At 64.0% G+C, this 22,506-nt stretch overlaps 2 protein-coding genes across 3 annotated transcripts; one reads left to right on the top strand and one right to left on the bottom strand.

Annotated features, from left to right (window-relative positions):
* The first annotated feature begins 1,058 nt into the window (after positions 1–1,058).
* Positions 1,059–16,152, top strand: KIAA1522 (KIAA1522 ortholog). Of its 2 annotated transcripts, none has more exons than XM_027905525.1 (7): positions 1,059–1,280; positions 10,583–10,738; positions 10,935–10,990; positions 12,127–12,244; positions 12,612–12,728; positions 12,850–15,723; positions 15,949–16,152. In XM_027905525.1, the coding sequence occupies exons 1-7, from the start codon at positions 1,193–1,195 to the stop codon at positions 15,969–15,971; spliced, it is 3,432 nt and encodes a 1,143-aa protein (XP_027761326.1). In that variant the 5' UTR covers positions 1,059–1,192; the 3' UTR covers positions 15,972–16,152. The 2 variants fall into 2 exon arrangements, with proteins under 2 accessions (XP_027761326.1, XP_027761327.1); XM_027905526.1 differs by lacking the exon at positions 1,059–1,280 and adding an exon at positions 8,817–9,185.
* Positions 16,153–16,977: 825 nt separating this feature from the next.
* Positions 16,978–22,443, bottom strand: YARS (tyrosyl-tRNA synthetase). Its single transcript, XM_027905520.1, has 14 exons — positions 22,428–22,443; positions 22,253–22,317; positions 21,772–21,918; positions 21,504–21,679; positions 21,256–21,385; positions 20,340–20,420; positions 19,919–20,011; positions 19,590–19,725; positions 19,336–19,421; positions 18,879–19,014; positions 18,443–18,537; positions 18,133–18,326; positions 17,873–18,014; positions 16,978–17,684 (listed from the first exon to the last, which is right to left on the bottom strand). Exons 1-14 carry the CDS (start codon positions 22,441–22,443, stop codon positions 17,574–17,576), a joined length of 1,608 nt encoding a protein of 535 aa, XP_027761321.1. The 3' UTR covers positions 16,978–17,573.
* Between the last annotated feature and the right edge of the window lie 63 nt (positions 22,444–22,506).

Genomic DNA, 22,506 nt, shown 5'->3' with positions numbered 1-22,506 from the left:
AGATTAATTCAGTGCCGATCACCTTGGGAGGTCAGGACAAAGCTGCTGGTTGATCTTTAATTTTTTCCTTTCTTTTTTTTTCGCACCACCTCCCCAGTTTTGTGCCTTTCCCACAAAACCCTCCTTCCTATTTATCGCAGCCTTTGATGAATCACCTAAGGAACATAAACACTGCCAGCAGGAATTGCCCACCACTGCCTGCCTGGCTGACCCCTCCCTGCCCTCGCAGCGTTTAATGTTCTAATTAAAAATCAGGAGGGAAAAGCTGGGCTTCCGAGGGGGCAGGCTGGCGTTCGCCCTTGGGAAGGGGCCGTGGCAGGGCTTGTCCGGGCAGCTGTTGGAGCAGCAGTGCCTGCGCACGGAGCTGCTCGTCCCCCGCCAGCCGTGACCGTCTCGCTGCCGGGGCAGGGGCTGGAGCGGGGAGAAGCCGAGGTGCACCCGGGAAGGTGCTGGCAGTGTGAGCCACGTCCTCGTGACTTGCCCCAGAGACAGGAGTGGCCGTGGGGAGGGCGGCGGGGGGTTAACACCCACCGGCGGGTGCGTGGGCGCTGGCATGTGGGTGCTCGCCCTGAGTTTGGGCAGCGGCCGGACCCAGCCCGTGCCCTCGGGCGCTCTGCCCCGGCCTTGGAAGTCCCGTTCTAGTCTTGGCCACGCTGTGCCGGGCTCGGCTGGGGTGTCCCCATAGGGGCGAGACCCCCAAAACCCCCGAGTGAGGGGTTGTAGCCGCGGTTGTTGGTGCTGTGCTCGGGGACAGCCAGGCGTGGTGGCGGCTCGGTGGAGCGTGGCAAAGTCCAGAAGAGAGGTGGGAGCGCGGCTGGAGGCGAGTGCCATGCCCGGCTACCCCGATGCTCAGCGATGTTTGCGATGCGGGGAGGGGAGGGGGGGGGGGAGGCTCTCCCTTTGCCCGCTCTGTATCACCCAGGCATCCCTGCCGGAGGGATGGGGCTGGGAGGGTGCTGTGGGATCTCCGACGGGTGATTCCGGCAGGCCCCTCCTCTCTCTGCCCGTACCATTGGCTCCGGCACAGCCGCCTGCGAGCGCGCTGAGCTCCGCCGGGGCCGGAGGGATGGGAGCCGGCGGCTGAGCGCCGTCGTCTGCCGGGGCCGCCCGGGCCACGCCGGAGCCCGCCCGGCTCCGCGATGTAGCACCGCGGTCCCCTCCACCCGCCCGCGGTGGAGGCGAGAGCGGCCTCATGGGCAACGCGCACCGCAAGAGGAGCCCGGCGGGCGCCAAGCCCGGCTCCTCCTGGCCCTTCGGCCGCGCCGGGAAGCCGAGGGCAGGTAGGAGCCGTGGGGATGCCGGGGGAAGGGGCGCGGGGGGGGGTCCCGGCTCGGTGACTTTTGGGAAAGTTCGCCACCTCGATGTGGGGACTCGCCGGGACTCGGGGGGGGCTGAGGGTGGAGGCTTCTCCCTGCCCTCCCCGTGCCTGGGGGCGCAGGATCAGACCCCCCGACGCCAGTAACGGAGCTGGGGAGGACCCTCCGGCTGCAGGCAGGGGCTGTGCTGACACGCCGGGGACCGGCCAAGGGCTGGCCGGCGCTATCAGGACGGGATCAGCTGAATTAGTTACTGATTTGTTTTCCGAGTGGGATCCCAGCAGTTACAGCGGGGACCCAGCGCTGGCGGCGTCACCTTCCTCCCCAGCCCCCCTCCCATCCCCTGCCTCGGTTCCCTCCGCTGCGCCCTGGGGAGCACCGGGCTGGATCTGGGAGTGTCTGCAGGGAGCACTGGGCTGCTCCCCCCATGTTTGTCACCTCCCTGCGCGGGTCTGTCTGTCCGTCCACACACCGATCCCTCCGCTGCCTTGTGCTCTGGCTCCACGGATGCCGCTGGAAAGCCCAGGAGGAGGCTTGGGGCAGGGCGAGCTCTTTCCTGCAGGAAAGAGGAGTAGGGGAAAGAGTCCCACGCCAACCTGGACCCACATATGGAACCATCAGCCCTGTGGGGTGCCCGGTCCCAGTGGGCTCCCTCTGTGGTTCCTCCATCAGAGCAGGGTGATGGCAACGGGCAAGGTCCCTTGCAGTAACATCGTCCCCATCCTGGGGTTTCTGATTCCCCCACTGGTGTCACTAAACTGTCCCTGTGTCCCCAGCTCGGCCTCAGCCAAGCAGGATATTTGACAGGCGTGTGGGCAGAGGGGGCTGGGGTTGTAGGATTGGGGTTAGCAGGACCAGGTGGGGGTAACAGGGCAGTTTTCCCCTACCATCCCTGCAGGATCCTGGCCCCATCATCCTTCCTGCCCTCTCTCTGTTTCCCTCAGTCTTTACAGTGAGCAGACGCCCAGGGGCGTGAACCGAGCTGTCCACAGGGTAAACAGGGTCTGGAATTAACTCCACAGGGGCTTGGGGAGTGCCACGCTGAGCAAAACTGTCCCAGAGAGGTGGGGGCTGGGGTGGGGACACCCTGCCCAGGGAGAGGGGGCCAACAGCATCCACTGGGCACCTGGGGAAACCGAGGCAGGAGAGTCCATGGCCACGCAGGGACCACAGGCTCTCCACTGTCCACCTCTCCTGCAGGCTGGCTGCAGGCTCCTCTCTGCCACTGTCATCCTCTTGTGACCTCTCAGTGCCACTGGACAGGGCCTGTTGCAGCCGCATCCCTGGCATATCCTCACCTTTTCCATGTGGCATTCCCATCCAGGCCTCCATCTACTCTCCATCCCCTGCCAGCCTCGAGTGCCCCTTGCCAGTCCCTGAACCAGGACCGTGCTGCCCCTTCCCCGGGAATGACCAGGAGAGAAGCCCTGCTCCATCCTGGATGCCCTGAAATGGGTGGGATGTTGGGACCTCGGGAGTCGAGGGCTGGCGCTTGGGGCCGAAGGCCGTGGGGTGGAAGGTGCTGAGAAAACATGGGGTGAGTTGTGTTTGTTCTCTGCGAGGGCTCCATGGCAACGGCTCGGCGGCCACAAAGCCAAAGAATTTGCATTGTGTCGCTTCAGCATTTCGGAGGGCGCAGCGGGGATCGCCGGCTGGGGGCAGGGTGTGCCGGCACCCGCCGGGCGGGCCCCGCTGGCAGCCCCGTCTCTCCCTGGGAGACCCCCGGCACTGCCGGATTTTGGGCTGCAGGCAGATTGCATATGGCAGGCAACTGGACCAGCGTCCCCCAGTTGCCGTCTGTTTAGGGATTGGAAGTGTAGGTTTGGCCCTGCTGTGCCCATCGCTGGTCTATCGGGCCCAGGCTGCCATCAGCAGATGCCTTAGTGCCTGTGCCATGTGTGGAGTGGTGTGAGCCTTTGGATCCAGAGGAGTTGGAGCAACGATCCTCAGAGACAGGGTGGGCAGGCAGGAGCACTGCTTGGGGGCTCTGGGATGGCTCTGCCTGCTGCTCCCTGCCTGAGCCTCCCCACTCAGCCCCGCCAGTGCCAAACACACACACCCTGACCCCATGCTGGAGCGGGGCCCGGCTTGCTCCAGGTGCATCCCTGGCCTCTCCTTCCCGGATTTGTCTGTGGCAGGAGCTGCTGGGGAAGGTCCTTGAGCAGCAGGGAGGCCAAAGCCTCTTATCACCTCCTTATCGGGACACCCCGCCGGGCCCTGCTGAGTCAGGGCGGAGGAACGTGGCGCTGGGCCAGGCTGTGCCCCGCGGAGTCAGCGGGGATGTGGCCAGCGGAGAGCTCTGGGTGTGGGGTCACCCGGCACCCGCCTTCCCACCCGTGGGCTCTGGGGTGGGTTGTAGCGCCAAATTGTGGAATTCTTTGGGTTGGAAGGGACCTTAAAGCTCCTCTCATTCTATCTCCTCCCACCATGAGCAGGGACACCTTTCACTAGGCCGGGTTGCTGCAAGCCCCGTCCAACCTGGCCTTGAACACTTCCAGGGATGGGGCAGCCAAATGTTCCAGCAGGGGCAGGTTTGGGGGGGCTGTGTGACCGTGAGGTTTCCCAGTGGCAGCGCTGGAGCGTCTCGGCAGCCCCAGCTCCTGCTGGGCAGCTCTGGGGTGGGCCGAGCCATTCTGGGCTCTTCCTCCTTCACAGCCACTCTCCGTGCCAGACCCACGCTGGGCCGGCTCCGCAAACACCCGGGGGAGCGGAAAAGGGCAGGGGCCCAGCCCGGCGGGGGATACACCATGATTTACACAGACGCTTTCTCCAGGCACACCGGCCGGCATCCTGCTGCATGTGGGACATCTGAGCCCTTCCCGCTGTCCCCTCCTGCTCCTGGAGCAGGGGAGGAGGTGATCTGCAGGTGTCCCGGGCAGGCAGCTGCTGCAGCGCACGGCTCCGACAAGCCGTGCCGTGCCCGCTTGGCACATGCCCTGTCACCGAGGGGCAGGGGTGGGACCTGCCCTTGGGCTGTGGGTTATCCCCCATCCCGTTTTGGTGGCAGCCCCGTTGCCACCTGGCACTTTTTCCTCCCATCTTCTGCCTGATCCCGCATCGCCGTGTCCATCCCAATCCCCGGTGGGGGATCAGCGGCTCCTCGGCGTTCCCGCGGGTGGGAGCGGGGTTGGGCGCTGCCCGCGGGACGGTGGATCCGCGCACGGAGAAACCTGCAACGTCTTGTCCTTAATCCGTCCTCCTGGATTTGCTCCTTCGCGGAGCCAAGTTCCTGCTGCGACAGGCAACGCCTGCCATGTGAGCAGCACCTGGGCACCCTGCAAACACGCCGGGCATGACGGCACGCGCCGTGGGACGCAGCCAGCCCCGGGCACCGCGGCGGGAACCGCGCAGGCGCCGCCGCTGCCACGTCCGTGGGAGGTGGAGGACACGGAATGAGGGGGATCAGGGAGCGACAGAGCTCTGGACTTGGAGGGAGGAGATGCTGGTGGCCTGTCCCTGGCCGTAGGTGCCACTGGTGGCCCCGTGTCACTTGCCAGGCTCTGCCTGCGGCCTCTCCCGCCCCGTGCGCCCCATCTGGGATGTTCCCGCCCGGATCCGGCTCCTGGCCGGGGAAGGTTGTTATTTGCCTTCAAACCTGTTTGGTGGCTTCTCTCGGGAGGGGACGAGCACGGGGTGGGGACGTGGTGGGATAGGCTGTTATGGGGGCTGGGAGTGAGGCACATCTGGGCACTGGGGTGGTCCTGCCCCCTCTGCAGCACTGCCACCCCCCCTCGGGCTGCTGCCAGACCCCTGCCCTGGGGTCTGTGATAACACAGGCAGGAGGAGATGCTGAGTGTCACTGCAGGGCCAGCTGTGGGGCAAGTGTGGGACAGCAGCGAGGTCAGGGCCTGTTGCACAACCCCGTGTGCTCCTGCCATGACAGCAGCCGTGGCTGGAGGCGACTGCAGCCACAACTCTGCTCCGAGCAGGAGTTCACCCCGCGCCAGCTCCTTCTCCGGGGCCCGCTGGCTCACCGAGACAACACCGGCCAGTTTTCTGCACTCTGATTTAGAGGAAGAACAAACGATCCAAGTTTGTTTTCCCAGTTGAATTAATTTTAGTTCAGCCTCTGCGTGGGATCGTGTTTGAGAGCCGAGCCAGCGGCGCGGGTCGGGTGGTGTTTATTTGCGTGGTGGAGATGTTTTCCTGGCTGGAGCAGCAGCCCCCCGAGGGTGGCCGAGGGCAGGCTGGCAGTGGGAGGCTGCATGGCCAGAGCCACCGTAAATATTATTGTGCTCTTATCCTGCCTGGAGGGAGCACAGTCCTGTGGTGTGTCCCAGGGTGTGGATCCTGTGCAGACACAGGGATCTGGGGAAAAAAAAGGCTGGTTGTCTGCAGGGGTGCTGTGTCCCCCCCAGCCCCCCTCAGCAGCTCTGAAGGTTGGGGTGCAGAGGGAGAGAGGAACAGGATAGAGTCCCTTCCAACTTGGAATATTCTGTGATTCTGTGATACTGGAGCAGAGTGTGGGGGCTCTCTCAGCCGTGGCAGGTTCCATGTCCTGGTTGCTCCATGGGGTTCTCTGGGATGGGGTTTCTGGTGCACCCTATTAGTGTTATCCATACTCATGGCATCTGCAGGCAACTGGGGGGGCAGAGCAGCCCCCAAAGCCTGGGCACACACCTGGATGCAGCGAAGGAGCCTCAAAGGGGTGAGAGAGCACCAACCCCGTGGGGCAGGGAGGCTTCTTTCTGCCCCCTGCACTGCTCTGGCTTCTACAAGAAGAGAGACAAAGGCTCCATCCCACTGAGCTGCAGGACACAGGCAGGCTCCCCTGGGGACCTCCCAGCCCCTTCCCGCCTGCCTGCCAGCTCCCCCCTCCTCCCCATTTTTCTCCGGTGAGTCAGTGGTGGTGAAGGGGCGGGCAGGGAGCTGCTGCCTGTTCCCTGCCTCCTGCTGCTGCCTGTTCCCTGCTTCCCTGCCTCCCGCCGCAGGACCCGCCGCCACCGCGCGGGGAGCAGGCAAGTCGAGGCAGTGCCGAGCAGGCAGAGATGGATGTTTGCAGCTGAGCCCGGCCAAACCTGCTGCCTGCAGGAGGCACAGGCCTGGCCAGGAGGGGGACAGGAGCTGGGATTTTCTCCTCTGGCTCTCCCCAGGTGAGGAGCAGCATCGTGGGAGCTGGGCTGGCACCGCGTCCCACTTTGCAGCCTCGCTGGTCCAGGGATGAACAGCCCTGTCCGTGTTTCTGTGGGGTCTCAGCTCTGGTCCCTCCTTTGTGCAGCCCTTCCCATTCCCACCCCTGTGCCTCCAGTCCTGCTCTGCCAGCACAGAGAGGAGCAGGAAGAGCTGAGGGCGAGGTGCCTGGGTTTCCCTGTCCCTTCCCATCACTGTGCCTTGCTGCAGGGATGCTTTGTTCCCTCCACACCGTCCCTGTCACAGGTAGCAGCAGGTACCAGCTCCGAGTCAGGGAGACCATCCTTGAGAGAGTGCTGAGAACCCTCTGGCTCCTTCTCTGGGAGAATCCCGCTGCCACATGTGGACGAGGCACGTGTGTCAGCTGAGCCCGGAGGGGACGGGGTGATCCAGGATGTATTGCAAGGAATGCACAAGCACAAGGGCCGGGACACCAGCCCAACCGGGCATGTTGCTGCCGGCACCAGCTGCAGCTGCAGCAGCTTCCCCAGCCCACCAGGACCTGCAGCCTCTGCCATAGGATCAGGGCTCTCTCCCTCCTGGATTCCCCCTCTTTTCATGTCCTGTTTGTGTCGGGTTTCACTGTGTGTTGACAGAGCCGGGGGTGAGGCCGGCTGGGTGAGGATGATGCGGTAGCGAAGGTCGCAGGGAGTGGGAGGGGAAGTGGAGGCTGCTCTTCGCACGCCGCCACAAGGCTCCTCCGTGGCCAGGATAATCCCAGCTCTACCCTGGATTATCCTTTGGGAGATTGCAGGCAGCCATGCTGAGCTCCTCCTGTCCCGACTGCAGTGATGTCACACTCGGGAGGGGGACGCCAGTGTTGTCAGTGAGGGATGTTCTCGAGGTCCTCTGTGTCCTCGTGGGCAACGGGCCACAAGAGGGAAGGTGGAGCAGGGATAGGGCGTCTTCCAGCACCTGGGAATGTCCTCACAGCCCTGGGAGCAGCTTCCATGCATGCTACCATTGGCAGACCCCCGGGGCTGAAGCTCAACTGTGTCTGGGCCCTGCACCAGCAGCACAGGGGGGACTGTCCACCTTCACTGCAGGGGCTCCCAGAGCTCCTGGTGCCACGAAGGGGCATCCCGAGTGCAACCCCATCCGTGCAGGCAGAGGTGGAGGGCTGGACCCTTCCCTGTGGAGCCAGGAGCAGTGTCCCTCAGCTGCCACCAGCCGTGGCCCTCGCTGGGCTCGTGACGGGCTGCCCGGAGCGGAGAGGGCAGTGCTCAGCCCAGCACGTGGCTGCTGGCTTTGTGCTTCCTCAGCCCTTTAATTATGTCCCTTTTCCACTTGTGCTGTGGAAAGAGCCGGGGAGCGTCTGCCCGTGGCCCCCGGCACCTTCTGGGTGAGCTCATGGGCAGTGGGGCCGATCCTGCCCGTGCTGGGGCAGGTGCTGGGGCAGGCACAGCCGGGGTTGGGTGTTGTTGGCCACGGAGGCGTTCCGGGGAAGAAATCCTTGCTGAGCCCGGCGCTGCCTGGCTGGGAACACAAAGGTGCCCTTCACAAGGTCAAACTGTGCCTTGGGCCACACAGTCACTTCCTGGGGTCTGCTGGGACCCTTGTGTTGGGTGACGCTGCTCTGTCTGCAGCCCAGGCCTCTGTCCTGATGGAATAAACCCTGGGCACAGACTGTGGAGAGCTGGCAGGGCAAGGAATGGAGGGTTTGACATGTCAGCTCCCGGCTGGCATGAGGACACAGCTTCCTGCTGGATGGTGCTCTTCACCTTTTAGGACGAAACGCTTGTAAAGGAGGAGAACGAGGCCGATTCCCAGATGGCATAGGATTCCCTGGCTCCACTGCCCCGGGAGCATGGAGCAAATCCATGGTGGGGACCATCAGTGCCAGGGCTGTGCCAGTGCTTGACCGCCCGGCATTTCTGCCCCTGCCTTACGTGCCCCCGTGCCAGCAGCTGGAGCTACTGGTTAGACTGGTCTGAGACCTGGCTCTCCCCCGGTGCTGCCAGCCCTTGTGACCGTGACGTGTCCCTGAGGACAAACACCCTTTGCCCCAGCATGGCTTGTGTCCCCCTGCTCTGGGCTGAGCTGTGCCAGGAGCTGGGGGGGGCTGTGCTGGGCACCATGTCCCAGGGGGCACTGGGAATGGACAAGGAAGGGAAATGCCAGCCCTGCTGTCTGTGCTGTGTCATATCCCAAGGGCTGGTGCTCACCGGAGGAGAAACCTCCCAGTTCTTCCCAGTTGGCCGCACCGTTGTGGAAACGAGCAACTGGTTTGCGGGGAGCAGGGTCCCGAGGGGTCCCAGGGCTGCGAGAAGGGGAAATCGGGGAAATCCTGGCAGTGAGCCTGCAAGAACAGATCCCTGTGGTCCGTGCTGTGCGTGGGAGGAGGCGGGAGAGCCGGGGGAGCGAGCGGGAGGCCAGAGGAGGGGCCCCCGCTCTCCTTCTCCCGTGACCGAGGAGCGCGGTGGGCGCAGCTGGGGCTGTCCCCTCCTGCCACCACCGCGCAGCCGTCCCCGGCTCGGGCTTCTCCCCGCTCGGAGGCAGCTGCGCCGGAGGAGCCTCTTTTGCCTGGCCGAGCATCCTCCCGCCGTGCGGATGAGGACGGAGGGAGGGAGGTGGGGACCGCCGGCATCCGCCTCGCCGGCCACAGCACAATAGGCTGAGCCTCTTTTTGGGGGCGGCGGAGCCCCCCTTCTCTGGGGACCAGAACTCTCTCCCCGGCCACCATGGTGGTTTTCATGGGCAGGAACCTCTCCTCGCTTCTGGCTTTCTTCAAGAAGAAGGGTGAGTGAGCAGCTGGGAGGGAGGGAGGGAGCAGCGCCTTGTCCTTACACAACCCCTGCCCGCCAGGACCCCCACTGGTCACCCGCAGCGGGCAGGGGGGCTGCCATCCCCCAGGGAGGGCAGGGAAGGTCACCCCAGCCCTGGCCTCGCCTGCTGGGAAGTTAATGGAATAAATCACAGCGCTCCTCTCTCCGCAAGGCAGCTCCGAGCGTGTTCGGGGGGGTGTCAGACGAGGGGCTGACGAAACTGGGGGGGGAAAGGGGTTTAGAAACATGATGGTGGGGGGGCTGTGGGTGTCTTGTGCCTCCTGCAAGGACCCTGCAGCAGCACAGGGGACCCGTGTGGCCCCAGGCCCTGCCAGGCTGGCCGTGCCCCGTGCCCGTGGGTGCTGGCGGAGGCAGGGGCCGGCATGGCGGCAGGGAGGGCGGCTCCATTGTTCCAGGCCTGCTCCTTTGTGTGCTGGATGGAGTCAGAGCACGGCTGCCTCGCTGCCTGGCCGGGCTGGCCGTGAGGGGATGGGGGACATGGGGGACACGGGGGACGAGGGGATGCGTGTGTGGCACCGGTGATGCTGAGCAGCAGGTGCCCGTGGCCCCGGGGTGCTGCCGCCAGCCCCGACGGTTTCCTGTGCTCGCCCTTCCCTTCCTCAGCCTCGAATTGGGTGGGTTTTTTTCTGGGCAGGAAGAGTTGGAGGCTTCGCTCGGGCAGGAGCAGACAAGGCTGTGCCTCGGTGCCGCAGTGCCCTGTCTGGGTGGTGCCAGGGCAGCCCCCTGTCATGGGCACCCCAAGGTGCTGGTGAGGGTTGTGGGGAGGGGGCTGTGAGATGGGGAGTGAGGGCTCTGTGCTGCCCCAGGCACGGCAGATGGGATGTCCAGCATACCGGAGGGGCTCAGAGCAGGGATTTGGGTCTTGTGGGGTCCCTGCAGCTGGTTGTGCCTCAGTTTCCCTTGTCTGTGCAGTTCCCAGCTGTGGGATGGGCCTGGGGTGAGTCCCTGCTCTGGGGGTGATGAGCAAGGCCTGGGAATGACGCAACGCTCCGAAGGGAAAGTCATCATCTTCCCATCGACATTTAATCCCCCCGTGCGGCCTTTCCTCTGCTCCGCTGGCCCCAGCCCTGAACAACTCCCTCCCTCGTTTGCCCCCAATGAGGGCACTGGGGAGGAGGGTGGTCCCATACCCAGCACAGCTCCAGCCAGTGGGGGGAAAACCCATGGAGACAGCCTGACTGCAGCGTATCGACCGGCCGGGGGATAGGATTTCTCTGTTTGGGGCTGGGCGGGGGTAACGTCATCCCGGGATGGTTGTCATCGCCCAGCTGCATCCCGTGGGTGAAGGTGCCTCGGTGGGAGCAGGGCTGTGCCCCCCCAGCCGAGCTGACCCCCTCTGTGCCCCCGCAGGCGCTGCCAAGGGTGAGGGTGAGAAGCGGCTGAGTGTGCAGTACACGGCGGGCGAGGAATGTCCCGACAACGTCTTCTTCCCCAGCACGCGGCCCCCGCACCTGGAGGAGCTGCACAACCAGGCTCAGCAGGGGCTGAAGTCCCTGCAGCACCAAGGTGGGTGTCCCCAGCCCTGGGGACACGGCGGAAGGGCAGCTGGCTGTCCCCAGCTCCTGGCTGGCCGGGCTGTGTGGGCGGCGCGATGGGACTGACCGGAGTCCAGCGGTGGCTGGGGGTGTGCAGGGGGCACTGCCAGCTCGGCAGCTGCTTCCCTGCCTGGGGGCTGGATTTACCTCCTGCCTTCCCTCCACAGAGAAGCAGAAGCAGACCAAAAGTGCCTGGGACCACGGGGACACCAGCAGCCTCCAGGTGAGCCCTGCTGGGAAGCCCCCTCTGCCTTGTGGTGCTCTTGGGGGTGCCTCGGGGGTGAGGGGACACAGGGTGGCTCCTCTTTCCCCCCCAGGTAGTGTTTGAGGTCAAACAGGGAACCAAACAAGGTGGCTGGACCGTGTCCAGGGGGGTTGTTGGGCGGGAAGGGGCTGTGTGTCCCTTGATGTCGTCCCCTTTGCCCCATAATGAGCCACTGTCCCTGTCCTTGGCCTTGACACATTCTGCCCTGTGGGGCTCTGCTGGGGACCCTCACCTTTCCTGCATCTCTCCATCCCCCTGTTCCTGTCCCACTGGTGTCCCCTGGCAGCCCTGACCAAGGTGGAGGGATGGGATGGCACGATAGGGACCATTAGCCATATCCAGACCAGTATCTGTGCCCCTCCCCAGCTGCTGACGAGGAGAAACTCCACTCTCTTGGCCGAGCTGGCCTTTGGTGTGTCCCTGGGCTCTGACCCCGCTGCCAGTGCCTCACCCGCCCGTGTTTGCTCAAGCCGCTGCCTCCCGCTGGCTCTTGTCCCCCTTAACCCCTTGGAAGCAGGGTCTGGAAACTGGGGTGGGCAGAGCCACTGGGATAGCGAGGTGGAGGGGTCAGGATGTGTCTCATCCCGACATCTACCTGTGCCAAGGGATGGTTTGGAGGGGTGGGAACACTGGAAGCTGTGCCTGAAGTGGCACACAAGTGCCAGGGGTCCCCAGCCTGACTGCGTCCCTGCCTGCCTGTCCCTGTCCCACTCCCCTCTCCCGGCCATGGCAGCCCTCCAGCGCTGGGATCCGGGTCACAGCCGGGCTGGGAACATCCACGGAGCCAATTTTGGCAGGGCACAGCGGCGGGGCCGGCGGTGCCTTCAGGTGCTCCCCTGGTGGGCCAGACCCCGGCTGTCCTGCTCTCCGGGGGGCTGCGAGGCCACGCGGGGTCCCAGGGGCTGCTCCCAGCCCCGCTCCTGGTGGGAGGACTCTGGATGCCGGCACGGCTGACTCAGCCTTTGGCCCTGGGAAAAGCTTTTGTCTGGGCTGTGGAGTCAGTTTGCGGCAGGGAAGGGGCCTGGCCGGGGCTGGGGCAGCTCCGTCCCTGCTGTCCGGGGTCCGCTGAGCCCGCTGTCCCCCTGTCCCCGCAGTCCTGCGCGTCCTTGGAGGATGACACTGTGTCCTTCCGGAGCCGGGCGACCTCCTGTGCCACGGACAGCACCTCTGAGGACACCCTTTCCATCCGCTCCGAGATGATCCAGCGGAAAGGTACCCGGCTGGGGGGTTGTGGGATGGGGGGGACACCAGGCAAGGGGATGCGAGGGGGGTCGGAGCTCATGGCAGGAAAGATGGGCTCTGCCTTGGCGTGGCCATGAGCCAGAACAGGGATTTGGGGGCCCTTGGGAGTGAGATGAGAGCAACTCCGGCTGAGTCAGAGCGTTGGGGCTGGGTGAGGGGGATGGACAGACAGACAGACACCGTCTCCTCCCTGTTGCTGGTGCCTCTCCAGGCTGTTCCGTGCCTAAGCTGGGCTTGTCCCAGAGCATCTCTGTCAGTGAGGGGGTGCTGGGGAGGCTGGGGACACCCTGGCCAGAGCCCCCCTCTCACCTGCTGGGCCTGCTCACTCCTCTTGTAGGTTCCACCTTCCGACCGCACGACTCCTTTCCCAAATCCTCAGAAAGGGCTGGCAAGAAGAGGAAGGACAGGAGGACAACGGTGCTGGGCATCCCCCAACATGTCCATAAGGAGCTGGGTAAGCGTAGGGGGTAAGGGGGGGGATTATTAAGGTCTGCTCTTGTTTCCCAAGCTCCGTTTGCCTTGGCTCGGAGTGTCTGCCTCGGGATCACGCTGAGGTCACCTCTCCCTGCTCCCAGGTCTCAGGAACAGCCATGAAGCTAAGGGCCATCCCGGGGCTGATGGGCGAGGGCCGGCGGGGCGCGGGGGCAGCCAGGCAGCGCAGCCCCTGCTGAACGGCGGGCAGGTCTCGGGCGACGCCGTCCGCATCCCCACCATCGACGGGAAGCTGCAGCCTCTGGCCGTGCCCGGCGGCGCCCGCGTCTGCCTGGGAGCCTTGGAGGAGGCGGACGCGGCCCTGCAGAAGCACATCAACAGGGTTTACTACGACGACACGTTGGTGGGGAGGAAGACGGCGGCCAAGCTGTCGCCCATGGTGAGGCCGAAGTCGCTGGCCGTGCCGGGCATGACCACCTACGCCAACCACCCGGAGGCGGTGATAGGCCCCGTCATGTCCATCTCGCCCCAGGGCACCTACATGTCCAAGATCATCCCCAACGCCATCCTGCCGCCCATGGTGGACGTGGTGGCCCTGACGAGGAGCAGCGTGCGGACGCTGAGCCGCTGCAGCCTCGTGTCGTCCAGCCCGGCCTCGGTGCGATCCCTCTCCCGCTTCTCCGAGCGCAGCGCCCGCAGCCGCGAGCCCTCCTCCTCCAGCGACAACTGGAGCCACTCGCAGTCCACGGAGACCATCGTGTCCAACAGCTCCACCATCTCCTCCCAGGGCGGCTGCGACCACCGGCAGCCCGAGGCGGGGCCGCACAGTGAGGTGGACGCCGCGGCTCGCTCCGACACCGACCAAATCAGCGTCTACAGCTCTGCCAGCTTCGCCAGCTCCTGCTCCAAACCCCCTGCCGGCCTCCCACCTGGGGCCTTGCTGGCCGTGGGGAGCAGCAGCGGGCGGGTGTCCCCCGCCTACAGCATGAGCAGTCAGGCGGACGGCTCGGACACGGGCAGCCTGGCCAGCGAGCGCTCCTCCGCCCGCAGCGTCTCCCTCAGGAAGATGAAGAAGCCCCCGGCCCCCCCTCGCAGGACCTACTCGCTGCACCAAAAGGATGATGGGGAGCCCAAGGTGCTGGGGCTGCCCCCCAAGCCTGACCGGCGGCCCCAGCGGGAGAGCGGCGCGCCCTGGTCCCCGCGGCCCGAGCCCTTCAGCCCCACGGCCGAGGATGAGGTGTTCTCCCCGTCGTTGCTGAGCGAGACCAGCAGCCTCCGCTCCGAGAGCCTGGCCGGGGCCAGCTCCCCCGAGGCCTTGCGGGGCCGCCCCGGTGTGACCGTGGTGCTGAGGGAGCCCCAAGCTCAGCCCAAGTGGAGCTGCCCGGATGGGTCTGACCGCACCATGTCCCCCTCCAGCGGCTACTCCAGCCAGAGCGGGACACCCACACTGCCCACCAAGGGGCTGGGACCCCCGTCCGTGTCCCCGGGCAAGTCTCAGCCCCAGAAGCCAGACCGGGTCTGCTCCCTGCAGTCGCCTGCGCTCTCTGTGTCCTCCTCCCTCACCTCCATCTCCTCCTCGGCCTCGGACCCTACGCCTCCTGAGGCACTGACCGGCCGCTTGGACCGGTTCATCATCCCACCTCACCCCAAGGTTCCCGCTCCCTTCTCCCCACCACCCACCAAGCCCCAGCAGCCTCCGGCCCCCACTGGCCCCATCCTGCCCTCGCCAGACCCCCCAGCGCCCAGCACTGCCTGCCAGGAGCCCGGGGCCAAGCCCAGCGGCAAATCTCCACCTCCATCGCCGCCTCCTGCCTACCACCCACCTCCCCCGCCAGCCAAGAAGGCTGAGGGGAGTCCCCAGACCACCGGGGAGCCCCCCACCGACACCGCCTGGCCCCCACCACCACCGCCAGCCCCTGAGGAACACGACCTGTCCATGGCAGACTTCCCCCCTCCGGACGAGTCCTATCTCTCCAGCCTGCCCGATGCCACCTCGGCTCCGGCGGACGGGCAGAAATCGACACCGGGCCCGGCAGCTGCATCTTCACCATCCTCAACCGCTGTCTCCTCGTGCAGCCAACAGCAAGTCCCACCGGCTGGGGCACCGCAGCCCCCGTGTCCCACCGAGCCCCTTCCCGAGGCCGCTGTGCCGCCGCCGCCGCCCCTCCCGCCACCCTCGGCGCTGGCTCTGCCACCCCAAATCAGCCTTAAGAAGGCGGCCAACGGCCCGCGGGCGGCGGACGCCAGGAAGGAGCCGGTGTCGCGGAGCAAGAGCGGCCCCGTGCCCAAGGAGGACGCCAGCCTGCCCATCGTGACGCCCTCGCTGCTGCAGATGGTGCGGCTGCGCTCCGTCAGCGTGGAGCCGCCGGCCGGGCCCGAGGAGCGCCCGGCCCCGCAGAAGCCCGTCCGCCGGTCCCTGTCCACGCGGCAGCCCCCTCCCGCCAAAGACACGGTGCCTTCCAACCCGCTCCACCACGCCGTGCACCTCAGGGCGGCCGCCTTGGCCGCCGGCGAGGCCGCGGAGAAGCCGCCGGGCGGCCGAGAGGCCCAGGCTGGCGGGCCCCCCGAGGACGGGCAGCTCTCCCCCAGGAACAAGTCTCCGGCCTCCACCGCCAGCTTCATCTTCGCCAAGAGCTCCAGGAAGCTGGTGATCGAGACGGCCTCGTCCCCCGAGGCACAGGCCGACCTGAAGAGGAACTTGGTGGCCGAGCTGATGAATTTTTCGGGGCAGCGCTCGGCGGCTCCGGCGGCCGCCCCGCAGGGCCCTGGCAAGGCACAAGCCCACCGAAAACCCGGCAAGATCCCCCCTCCGGTAGCCAAGAAGCCTTCGCTGGGCCCAGGGCTGGCTCCTGCCCCGCTGAGCACAAAGGCAGCGGGGGCAGAGGCGCTGGGCTCCCCGGTGCCGGACGGGAACGCCACGGCGGTGCCGGCGGATGAGAGCAGGACTAAGAGCGAGCTGGTGGGGACGGAGGGCAGGGACACCACAGAGCCGCCAGCTCAGAGCCTCCCTGCACAAGGTACGTGGGGTGGGAGCCTGGTCCAGCCCTGCTGGGGGAATTCCTCTGCTGTAGGTGCTCAGGATCCTGAGCTGTACGTTCCCAAGCTGTACATTCCCGAGCTATAGGCTCCCAGCTGGGCTGTGTGGTGGCTGGGGTGGCACTGGGACAGCAGGGAGAGCCTGGGAGGGCTGTGGGAAGGAGGGATTCGGGGTGTCTGACAGGCTCTTCCCTCCTGCCTTGCAGACGGACGGGGAGAGACGGCCTGAAGGACGACGCTGCAGGACTGGTGCCCCCACGGACAGGAATCCAAATCTCTCAGGGACCTGGGCAGGTCAACGGACGAGTGTGGAACTGGCAACTAACTTAATACAGGAAGCAAACAGCCTTAGCCTCCACGGCCTTGATGATATTTATGCAAAAATGGTGTTGGTTTCACTTTCCTAAGTACTACAGCTTTATTTTGCTTTTTTTTTTTTTTTTTTTTTTTTTTTTTTTTTTTTTTTTTTTTTTTTTTTTTTTTTTTTTTTTTTTTTTTTTTTTTTTTTTTTTTTTTTTTTTTTTACTGGACTCGAGGCCTGTGCCCAGAGCCAGCACCTCCTCCCCGCCGAGCTGCTGCTTGGTCTGGGCGTGAGGAGTTTGGGGACCGAAGACACGAGAGATGGGACCACTCTGCTCCAGGCCTGCGAGGAATTGAAGCACTTTGGACAAGGGAATGGGAAGGCTTTGGCCACGGTAGTGCCTGGGGGGATGCAAACAGGAGCAGGACAGGATGGAGGCGCTGGTTGGGAGGGACCAGGGCTTTGTCCCCTGATGGAGAGCCACGCCGGCCACAGGATGAGGGGGAGCCTGGCTGCCCCTTGAGCTGGTCTTCAGGCCCTGGGCTCTTGGGGTGGAGCCTCGATTCTTTCTGTAAACTCGGGTCACATTTTGATTTCTTTGATTGTAAAAAAACCCAACCAACCAAAAAAAAAAAACCCAACCAACCAACAACGAACCAACAAACCCAACCAAACCAAACCAAAAGCGACCGACCCTCTGCCGCCGAGTAGCTGCTCAGAGCTCTGTACCTGGCTGGTAAAAATGATGACCGAAGCTCGTTGTCTCCTGTGCTTCCTGGCTTATGGCCACGGCACTGCCACGCGTGGCAGGTCCCTTCTGGATGGCGCTGAGCCCCAGGGTGGGCACAGACCCCCCCTCGGGCTGGTTCCCAGCACCTGTGCCCACGAGAACTCAGGAGCAGGGCTGGCTGCCAGACAGACAGGCACACCCGTGTGCAGTCAGCTTGACGTTTTATTGGGTTTATGACAGATGGATCCCGAGTCAGTGATTAAGGCCCACACCCCCCACAGGCTTGGAACAGACCCACGGGTGCTCCCTGGGCTCCTGGCCAAAGAGCAGCACCAGTGGCCACAGCCCTGGTGGGCTGAGGGCGGAGCAGGAGGTGCCCAGGCAGGGCAGGGGACGGTCCTGCTGGGCTGTCCCAGCCCTGGTAGCAGCAACACAGGTTTGAGAAGCAGCTTTTCCCTTCTGCCCTCACCGCAGCACCCACACGTGCCGTCCCACTCAGGACCAGTGGGCAGGGAGTGCAGTCCATGGCACAACCGGGAGCGAGCCCACGGCCCCAGCGTGGAGCTGAAGGCCACGGGGGATGAGTCACACAGGTCCCTTAGGTGGGAGGCCACCTCCAGTCCCCAGTGCTGGCCCACAGACGAGGCCCAGGGGGATGCTGGAGGCTGCCAATTCAGTCCCAGAGCCCCCAGGTCCCGCAGGGCTGAGCCCCCAGCTCGGGGCACGGAGGGGGGAGATGGCAGAGACCGAGGTGGCGGCGGGGACCAGGCAGGAGGCACGAGCAGCAGCCCTGGCACTTGTTAGCTGATGGTTCCACCCTTGAGGCTTTTACAGGAGACTCTCCCCAGCTTGGTCAGGAAGTTCCTCTGCTTCCACTGCGCGACACAGTCCTCGGAGACACGGAAATCAGCCTGGGGGCAGAGCAGGGAGGCGGGATCAGCAGTGGGGCAGCAGCGCCCAGCTTTGCTGACAGTACCAACCCTGGGCACCGAGGGGCAAACAGCCAATGTGGGCTCACCCAGAGGTGGGGGCACCCTAAGCACTGCCCCAGTCGATGCCTGGAGCCCCAGGCATGCTGAGCCGCTCCCAAACCCCTCACCTGCAGCTTCTCAAAGACCTTCTTCTTGGGTTTGAGCTCCTCGTCGGGCTCCCCGCCCTCATAGCCCTCCACGTAGACGCGCTCCCCAGCACAGCACCCAGCTGGGGGGTCCAGGGGCTCCACCTGCCGGGGCTCCCCCACGCTGAAAGACAAAGCAGAGTCACCCCAAGGTGGTCCCCACCTGTCCCTCAGCACCCCAGGGCAGCAGGGGGTGGTCCAGATTACCCTCTCCCACATTGGTGCCCCCATCCCTCCCTCACCTGGAGGCACACAGCACCATGCCCTGAGACTCCACTCCCCTCATCTTCTGGGGCTTGAGGTTGCAGAGGAGCACCACGAGCCTGTCCTGCAGCTGCTCCTTGGGCACGAACTGCACCAGGCCGCTGACCACGGTGCGGGGCTCGGCCTCGCCCACGTCGATCTTCTCCACGTACAGGCTGTCTGCGTCGGGGTGCTGCCAGGGGAGGGGCAAGGGTAGGAATGGGGTGGCACAGGAGGGGGCAGACCCTCCCACACCCCCCCAAGTGTTCATGTGGGGTGGTTACTCCCCTCCCCCACTCCTCGCTGTACCTTTTCCACGCTGATCACTTTGCCCACGCGTATGTCCAGTCGGGATGGGATCACTTCCTCTGGCTCCGAGTTCTTGGTGCCCTTCTCTCCAGGCTCTGCAGGGCAGAGGGAATGGTCACACCACTCAGCATAAACCCAGGGAGCCGGCCAGGCCCTGAGGAGCACAGTCACCCCCAAATGCAGATCCTGGGGGGAATTCCCTGCAGGGAATTCCCTGCTTGTCTCTACACCAGGGAGCACAGTCCATCCTCTGCTGTGTTGCCCTCTCAAGCACCAGAGCAGCATCTCCAGAGCAGGCAGACAGCCCTGGCATTGGCCTTCCTCAGCTCTCCCAATGTTCTCCAGGGCTGTTTCTGAGACTGAAGTTTCAGAACTTCTCCCACCCAGCCCCACGTGGTCAGGGCCCCACTTCCCTCAGCTCCCAGCACTTCCTTACTGGCTTTGGATGGGTTGGGATATGCAGCACTGCTCAGCTTCTTCAGCTCTGGGCTGTTGAACTTCTCTCTGATGGGGTCAAGCAGTTTGTTCAGGGCCACCTCCACAGAGTTCTTCAGGTCTCCGGGGTGCACGACCTGTGCGTGACAAACACGTTCCTGTCTGAGGGCCAGGGTGGGAACTGGAGATGAACCCCAACCCTTGGACATCAGAACCCTTCTTCTGGACACTTCTGCTTCCACTTGGGAACAGCTGAGAAGGGTTTAAACTGCTGCTCTGTTCCAGGACAGCTGGTGTCCCTACATCCTTCACCCCTCCTCTCCCGGGAGCACCCCTGTCACTGGGTCACACCCCACACCTCTTTACCCAGTGTAAATCTCCATCTCCCAGTGCTGCTCCCAGACTGCTCATGGGAGCCTCAGGCAGGGGGAGAAGGTTCAGCCCCTCCCAGCACTCACCTGCTCAGCAAAGTCCTTCTCCAGGGCCTCATAGTCCGTGTAGGTTTTGTTCCCTCCCCACTTCTCTTCTCGCAGCACCACAAACTCTGTGACGCACAGATTTTAAGGCTCAGATTTGCTCAAGGCTCAGATAAAACCCCCTGCCCCACCCCACCCAAGGTGGGGACCACAGGCTGGGGAGGTGGCACTCGGGGGACACACTCCTGTCCCTTCCTCCACAGGGAAAACACCCCCCAGGCCTGGCGAGCCCTCACCTGACTTAAGGGGGAAGAGGACGTGCTTGATGAAGGAGAGCACACCGTTGTTCTCCACGTTCCCTGGCTCACAGAAAGCCTTCTTCAGCTTCTTCTTCACATCCTCCTTGCGGTCCAGGAGATCGATCTTCGAGTCCTGCAGCAAAAGATTTCCTCAGCCCCCTCACCCAACGTTTTGCCCAGAGAAAACTCACGAGGGAGTCACTGCAACTTCTTAGGACCCCGTGTGGGCTGAGAGGTCACCTTGCCTTGGAGTGCAGCCTCTCCACCCCCCCAGCCATCAACCTGCCCCTCTGCACCCCCCTGGCCCAGCCAAATCAGGCACCAACCTCCTCTGAGGAGCTCATTTTGCTGCCTGTCAGCCCAGGAACCATCGGGTTCATCAGATGGACACGCTTGGCATAGCCCAGGGAAGGGAGGTACTGGGAAAAGGCAAAGAAAGAGGCAAGTCAGGGGCAATGCTCATCCAAAGATCACCTTTCACTCACAATCCCTGCTTGCTCCTGGCTCCAGATAACTTTGGAATCTGGAATAACAGGACCCAGAGAGCCACTGTGAGCTCCCAGGGCACAGAGAGGCACAGCCAGGGATGAGCAGCCACACACCAGAGCCCTGCAGGGCAGCAGCACAGAGCACTGTGGTGCCAACCCAAACCCCCCCACACCCTTCTCCCAGAGGATCAGCAAGTGTCCAAGCCCTCCCTCAGGCCCCAGCACGGCAGAAACCACTCCCACCCATCCCATTCCTGACCTTCTCTGCGAAGGTGAAGATCTTCCTCTGGTCGACCCCTCCGAACTGCGCGTCCACCTTGAGATACTCCTCGTCCAGCGCCTGTGGGGACACACAGAGCCCTGAGGCTGGGCCCAAAATGCCTCACTCCAGCTGTGCTGAGGTCCTGCCCGTCCCTCAGCCTCTCCCAGGGCGCTCCCACCCTGGGAAAGGATGGGAATGCTCAAAGGTGGGATGTTGGGGTGGAGAGGAACGACCCGGCCGCCCAAACCCTCACACCCCCGCGGTCCTGGTCTTGCCAGGGAAGCCACTCAATTGAGGCAGTCTTTGAGAAACAAGAGGTTGCCTCAAACACAAAATTGTGGAAGTAGTTTCAAAACCCTAGCATTAGGAAACCACAGAAGAAGTAATAAATTGTCTGAGGAACAGAGCATGTTGACAAGATAGAACATTTAAAGCATAAAACGAAGAGATAGCAACATCAGCAAATCTTAGGACGAGCCAAAAGTCAACCCGACCCTACCACACTTGCCAACTATCCAAATTAGGGAAAGATTTGAGGAAAAAGTTCGAAAGTTTACAACGAAGAAGACCAGCAAACGACCCCTGCCCATGATGAAGGCTGCAGGAACTCCCACCTCTAAACCTCCCCAAATTGAAGACTCCGCCTATATAGGAATATTACAAGTAGATGCTGCAATTTAACGAATATGCATGTTTAGGATGTAATTTTATGCTCAAAACTGTATAAAAGAACTATGCTGATTGTACACGACAGAGTTCTTTGTCCAGGGCGACCTGGGGACTCTCCAACGCGTTGCATTAAAATACCTCCTGCTTTAAGGAAACAAATCTTCGTCTCTAAAGCGGTCTCTCTGTGCTTTTTGGGGCAAAAATTCGGCTTCACCAGCACCTCCCTGGGCAGCCCCTGCCTCACCTGCAGGCCTGGGTAGAGCAAACCACTCAGCAAGGGGTGCTCCACCTGCTTCACCACCTCCGCCCCGGCCTTCTTGGCGTCGTGCTGCGTCACCAGCGAGGACAGGCGGTACACGTCCAGCGTGTATTCCCTGTGGGAATGGCACCCCTGAGCCCACCTGGCACGGGGGGCATCTCCTCACTGAGAGGAGACAAACCCCTGGAGGCAGCCCAGGAGCGGGGCAGGGGCAGGAGGAGGCCAGGACTCACTTGCTGAGCTGGTAGTCGGTGCCTCGGACGAACTTGAGCCTGTCCAAGGGCACCCCGATGCTCTCCAGCATGGCCTTGATCACCTGCTCGTAGTAGCGGGTGCGCAGCTCCAGCAGTTCCCAGGGGGCCTTCATGTTGTCCAGGTAAGCGTGGAGGTCGGCAAAGAGGATTGTCACCTGGCACGGAGGGTGAAAGTCACTGCCAGGAGTCCGGAGAACCCTCCTCCCTCCCGTCCCCGGGGCGTGGGGTGCCGGTGTGACCCCCTTACCTCACAGCCAGCCTTCAGGAAATCCGCGATCTTGGACATGGGCACGAAATAGGCCACGTGGGGCTTGCCGGTGGTGGCCGTGCCCCAGTAGATCTTCAGGTCGCGCTCCTTCAGGATGGCCATGAGTTTATCCTCGCCCAGCACCTCCTGCGGGGGGCGGGGGGGGGACACACAAAACATGCACATCTGGCACAGCTGGGGAGGGCAGCGCACACCGCGTGTCCCGGGGGTGCTGCTCGTTCCAGGGGCTCATCCCCGGCTCTGATCCCCCCGCATCCCTTCCCTGGGCCCCGATCCAGCTCTGATTTCACCCCGACCCCCCCACTACGGATCCGATCCTGCCCCCCGCTCCAGCCACGGTCTCCCCGGAACCTGGACCCTGTCCTGCCCCCATCCCTCCTCCCCAACCCCTATTCCTGCCCTATTCCCCGCGATCCTGCCCCGATGCCCCCTCCCCGTTCCCCACCCACCTCCCCGGTACCTGCAGGTTCCGCGTGATGAGCTGATACTTCTCCTGCGGGCCGGGCGCGGGCTCCATGGCGGCGGCTGCGTGGGCAGGACAAAGCGTTACCGGAGCCCGCACCGCCCCAGGACCCCCTAAAAGCCCCCAAAATCTCCCCCCTCTCCCCCCTTTCCACCTCCCCGTCCCCACCGACCTGCCCCGGGTTGCATCAGCCCCGCTCGGCGCTCGGCTGGCAGCGCCTGGGCGGCACGATCGCCGAGCTGCCGATGGGG

This window comes from Empidonax traillii, unplaced genomic scaffold, assembly GCF_003031625.1.
Source record: "Empidonax traillii isolate 1590-97213 ecotype Southwest subspecies unplaced genomic scaffold, ASM303162v1 scaffold1160:size199357, whole genome shotgun sequence".
In the NCBI taxonomy this organism is placed as follows: Eukaryota; Metazoa; Chordata; class Aves; order Passeriformes; family Tyrannidae; genus Empidonax; species Empidonax traillii.
The sequence above is the reverse complement of the archived record's forward strand: the minus strand, read 5'-3'. Positions and strand labels throughout refer to the sequence as shown.

Bases quoted from the DNA above. Each gene is read 5' to 3' on its own strand.
- KIAA1522 (XM_027905525.1), top strand. From the start codon at position 1,193: ATGGGCAACGCGCACCGCAAGAGGAGCCCGGCGGGCGCCAAGCCCGGC. The intron at 10,739-10,934 runs GTGGGTGTCCCC...TTCCCTCCACAG, and splicing joins GAAGTCCCTGCAGCACCAAG to AGAAGCAGAAGCAGACCAAA. The intron at 12,729-12,849 runs GTAAGCGTAGGG...CCCTGCTCCCAG, and splicing joins ACATGTCCATAAGGAGCTGG to GTCTCAGGAACAGCCATGAA.
- YARS (XM_027905520.1), bottom strand. The intron at 20,012-20,339 runs GTCAGGAATGGG...GCCTTTTCCCAG, and splicing joins TCTTCACCTTCGCAGAGAAG to TACCTCCCTTCCCTGGGCTA. The intron at 19,726-19,918 runs GTTGGTGCCTGA...CTTTTGCTGCAG, and splicing joins AAATGAGCTCCTCAGAGGAG to GACTCGAAGATCGATCTCCT.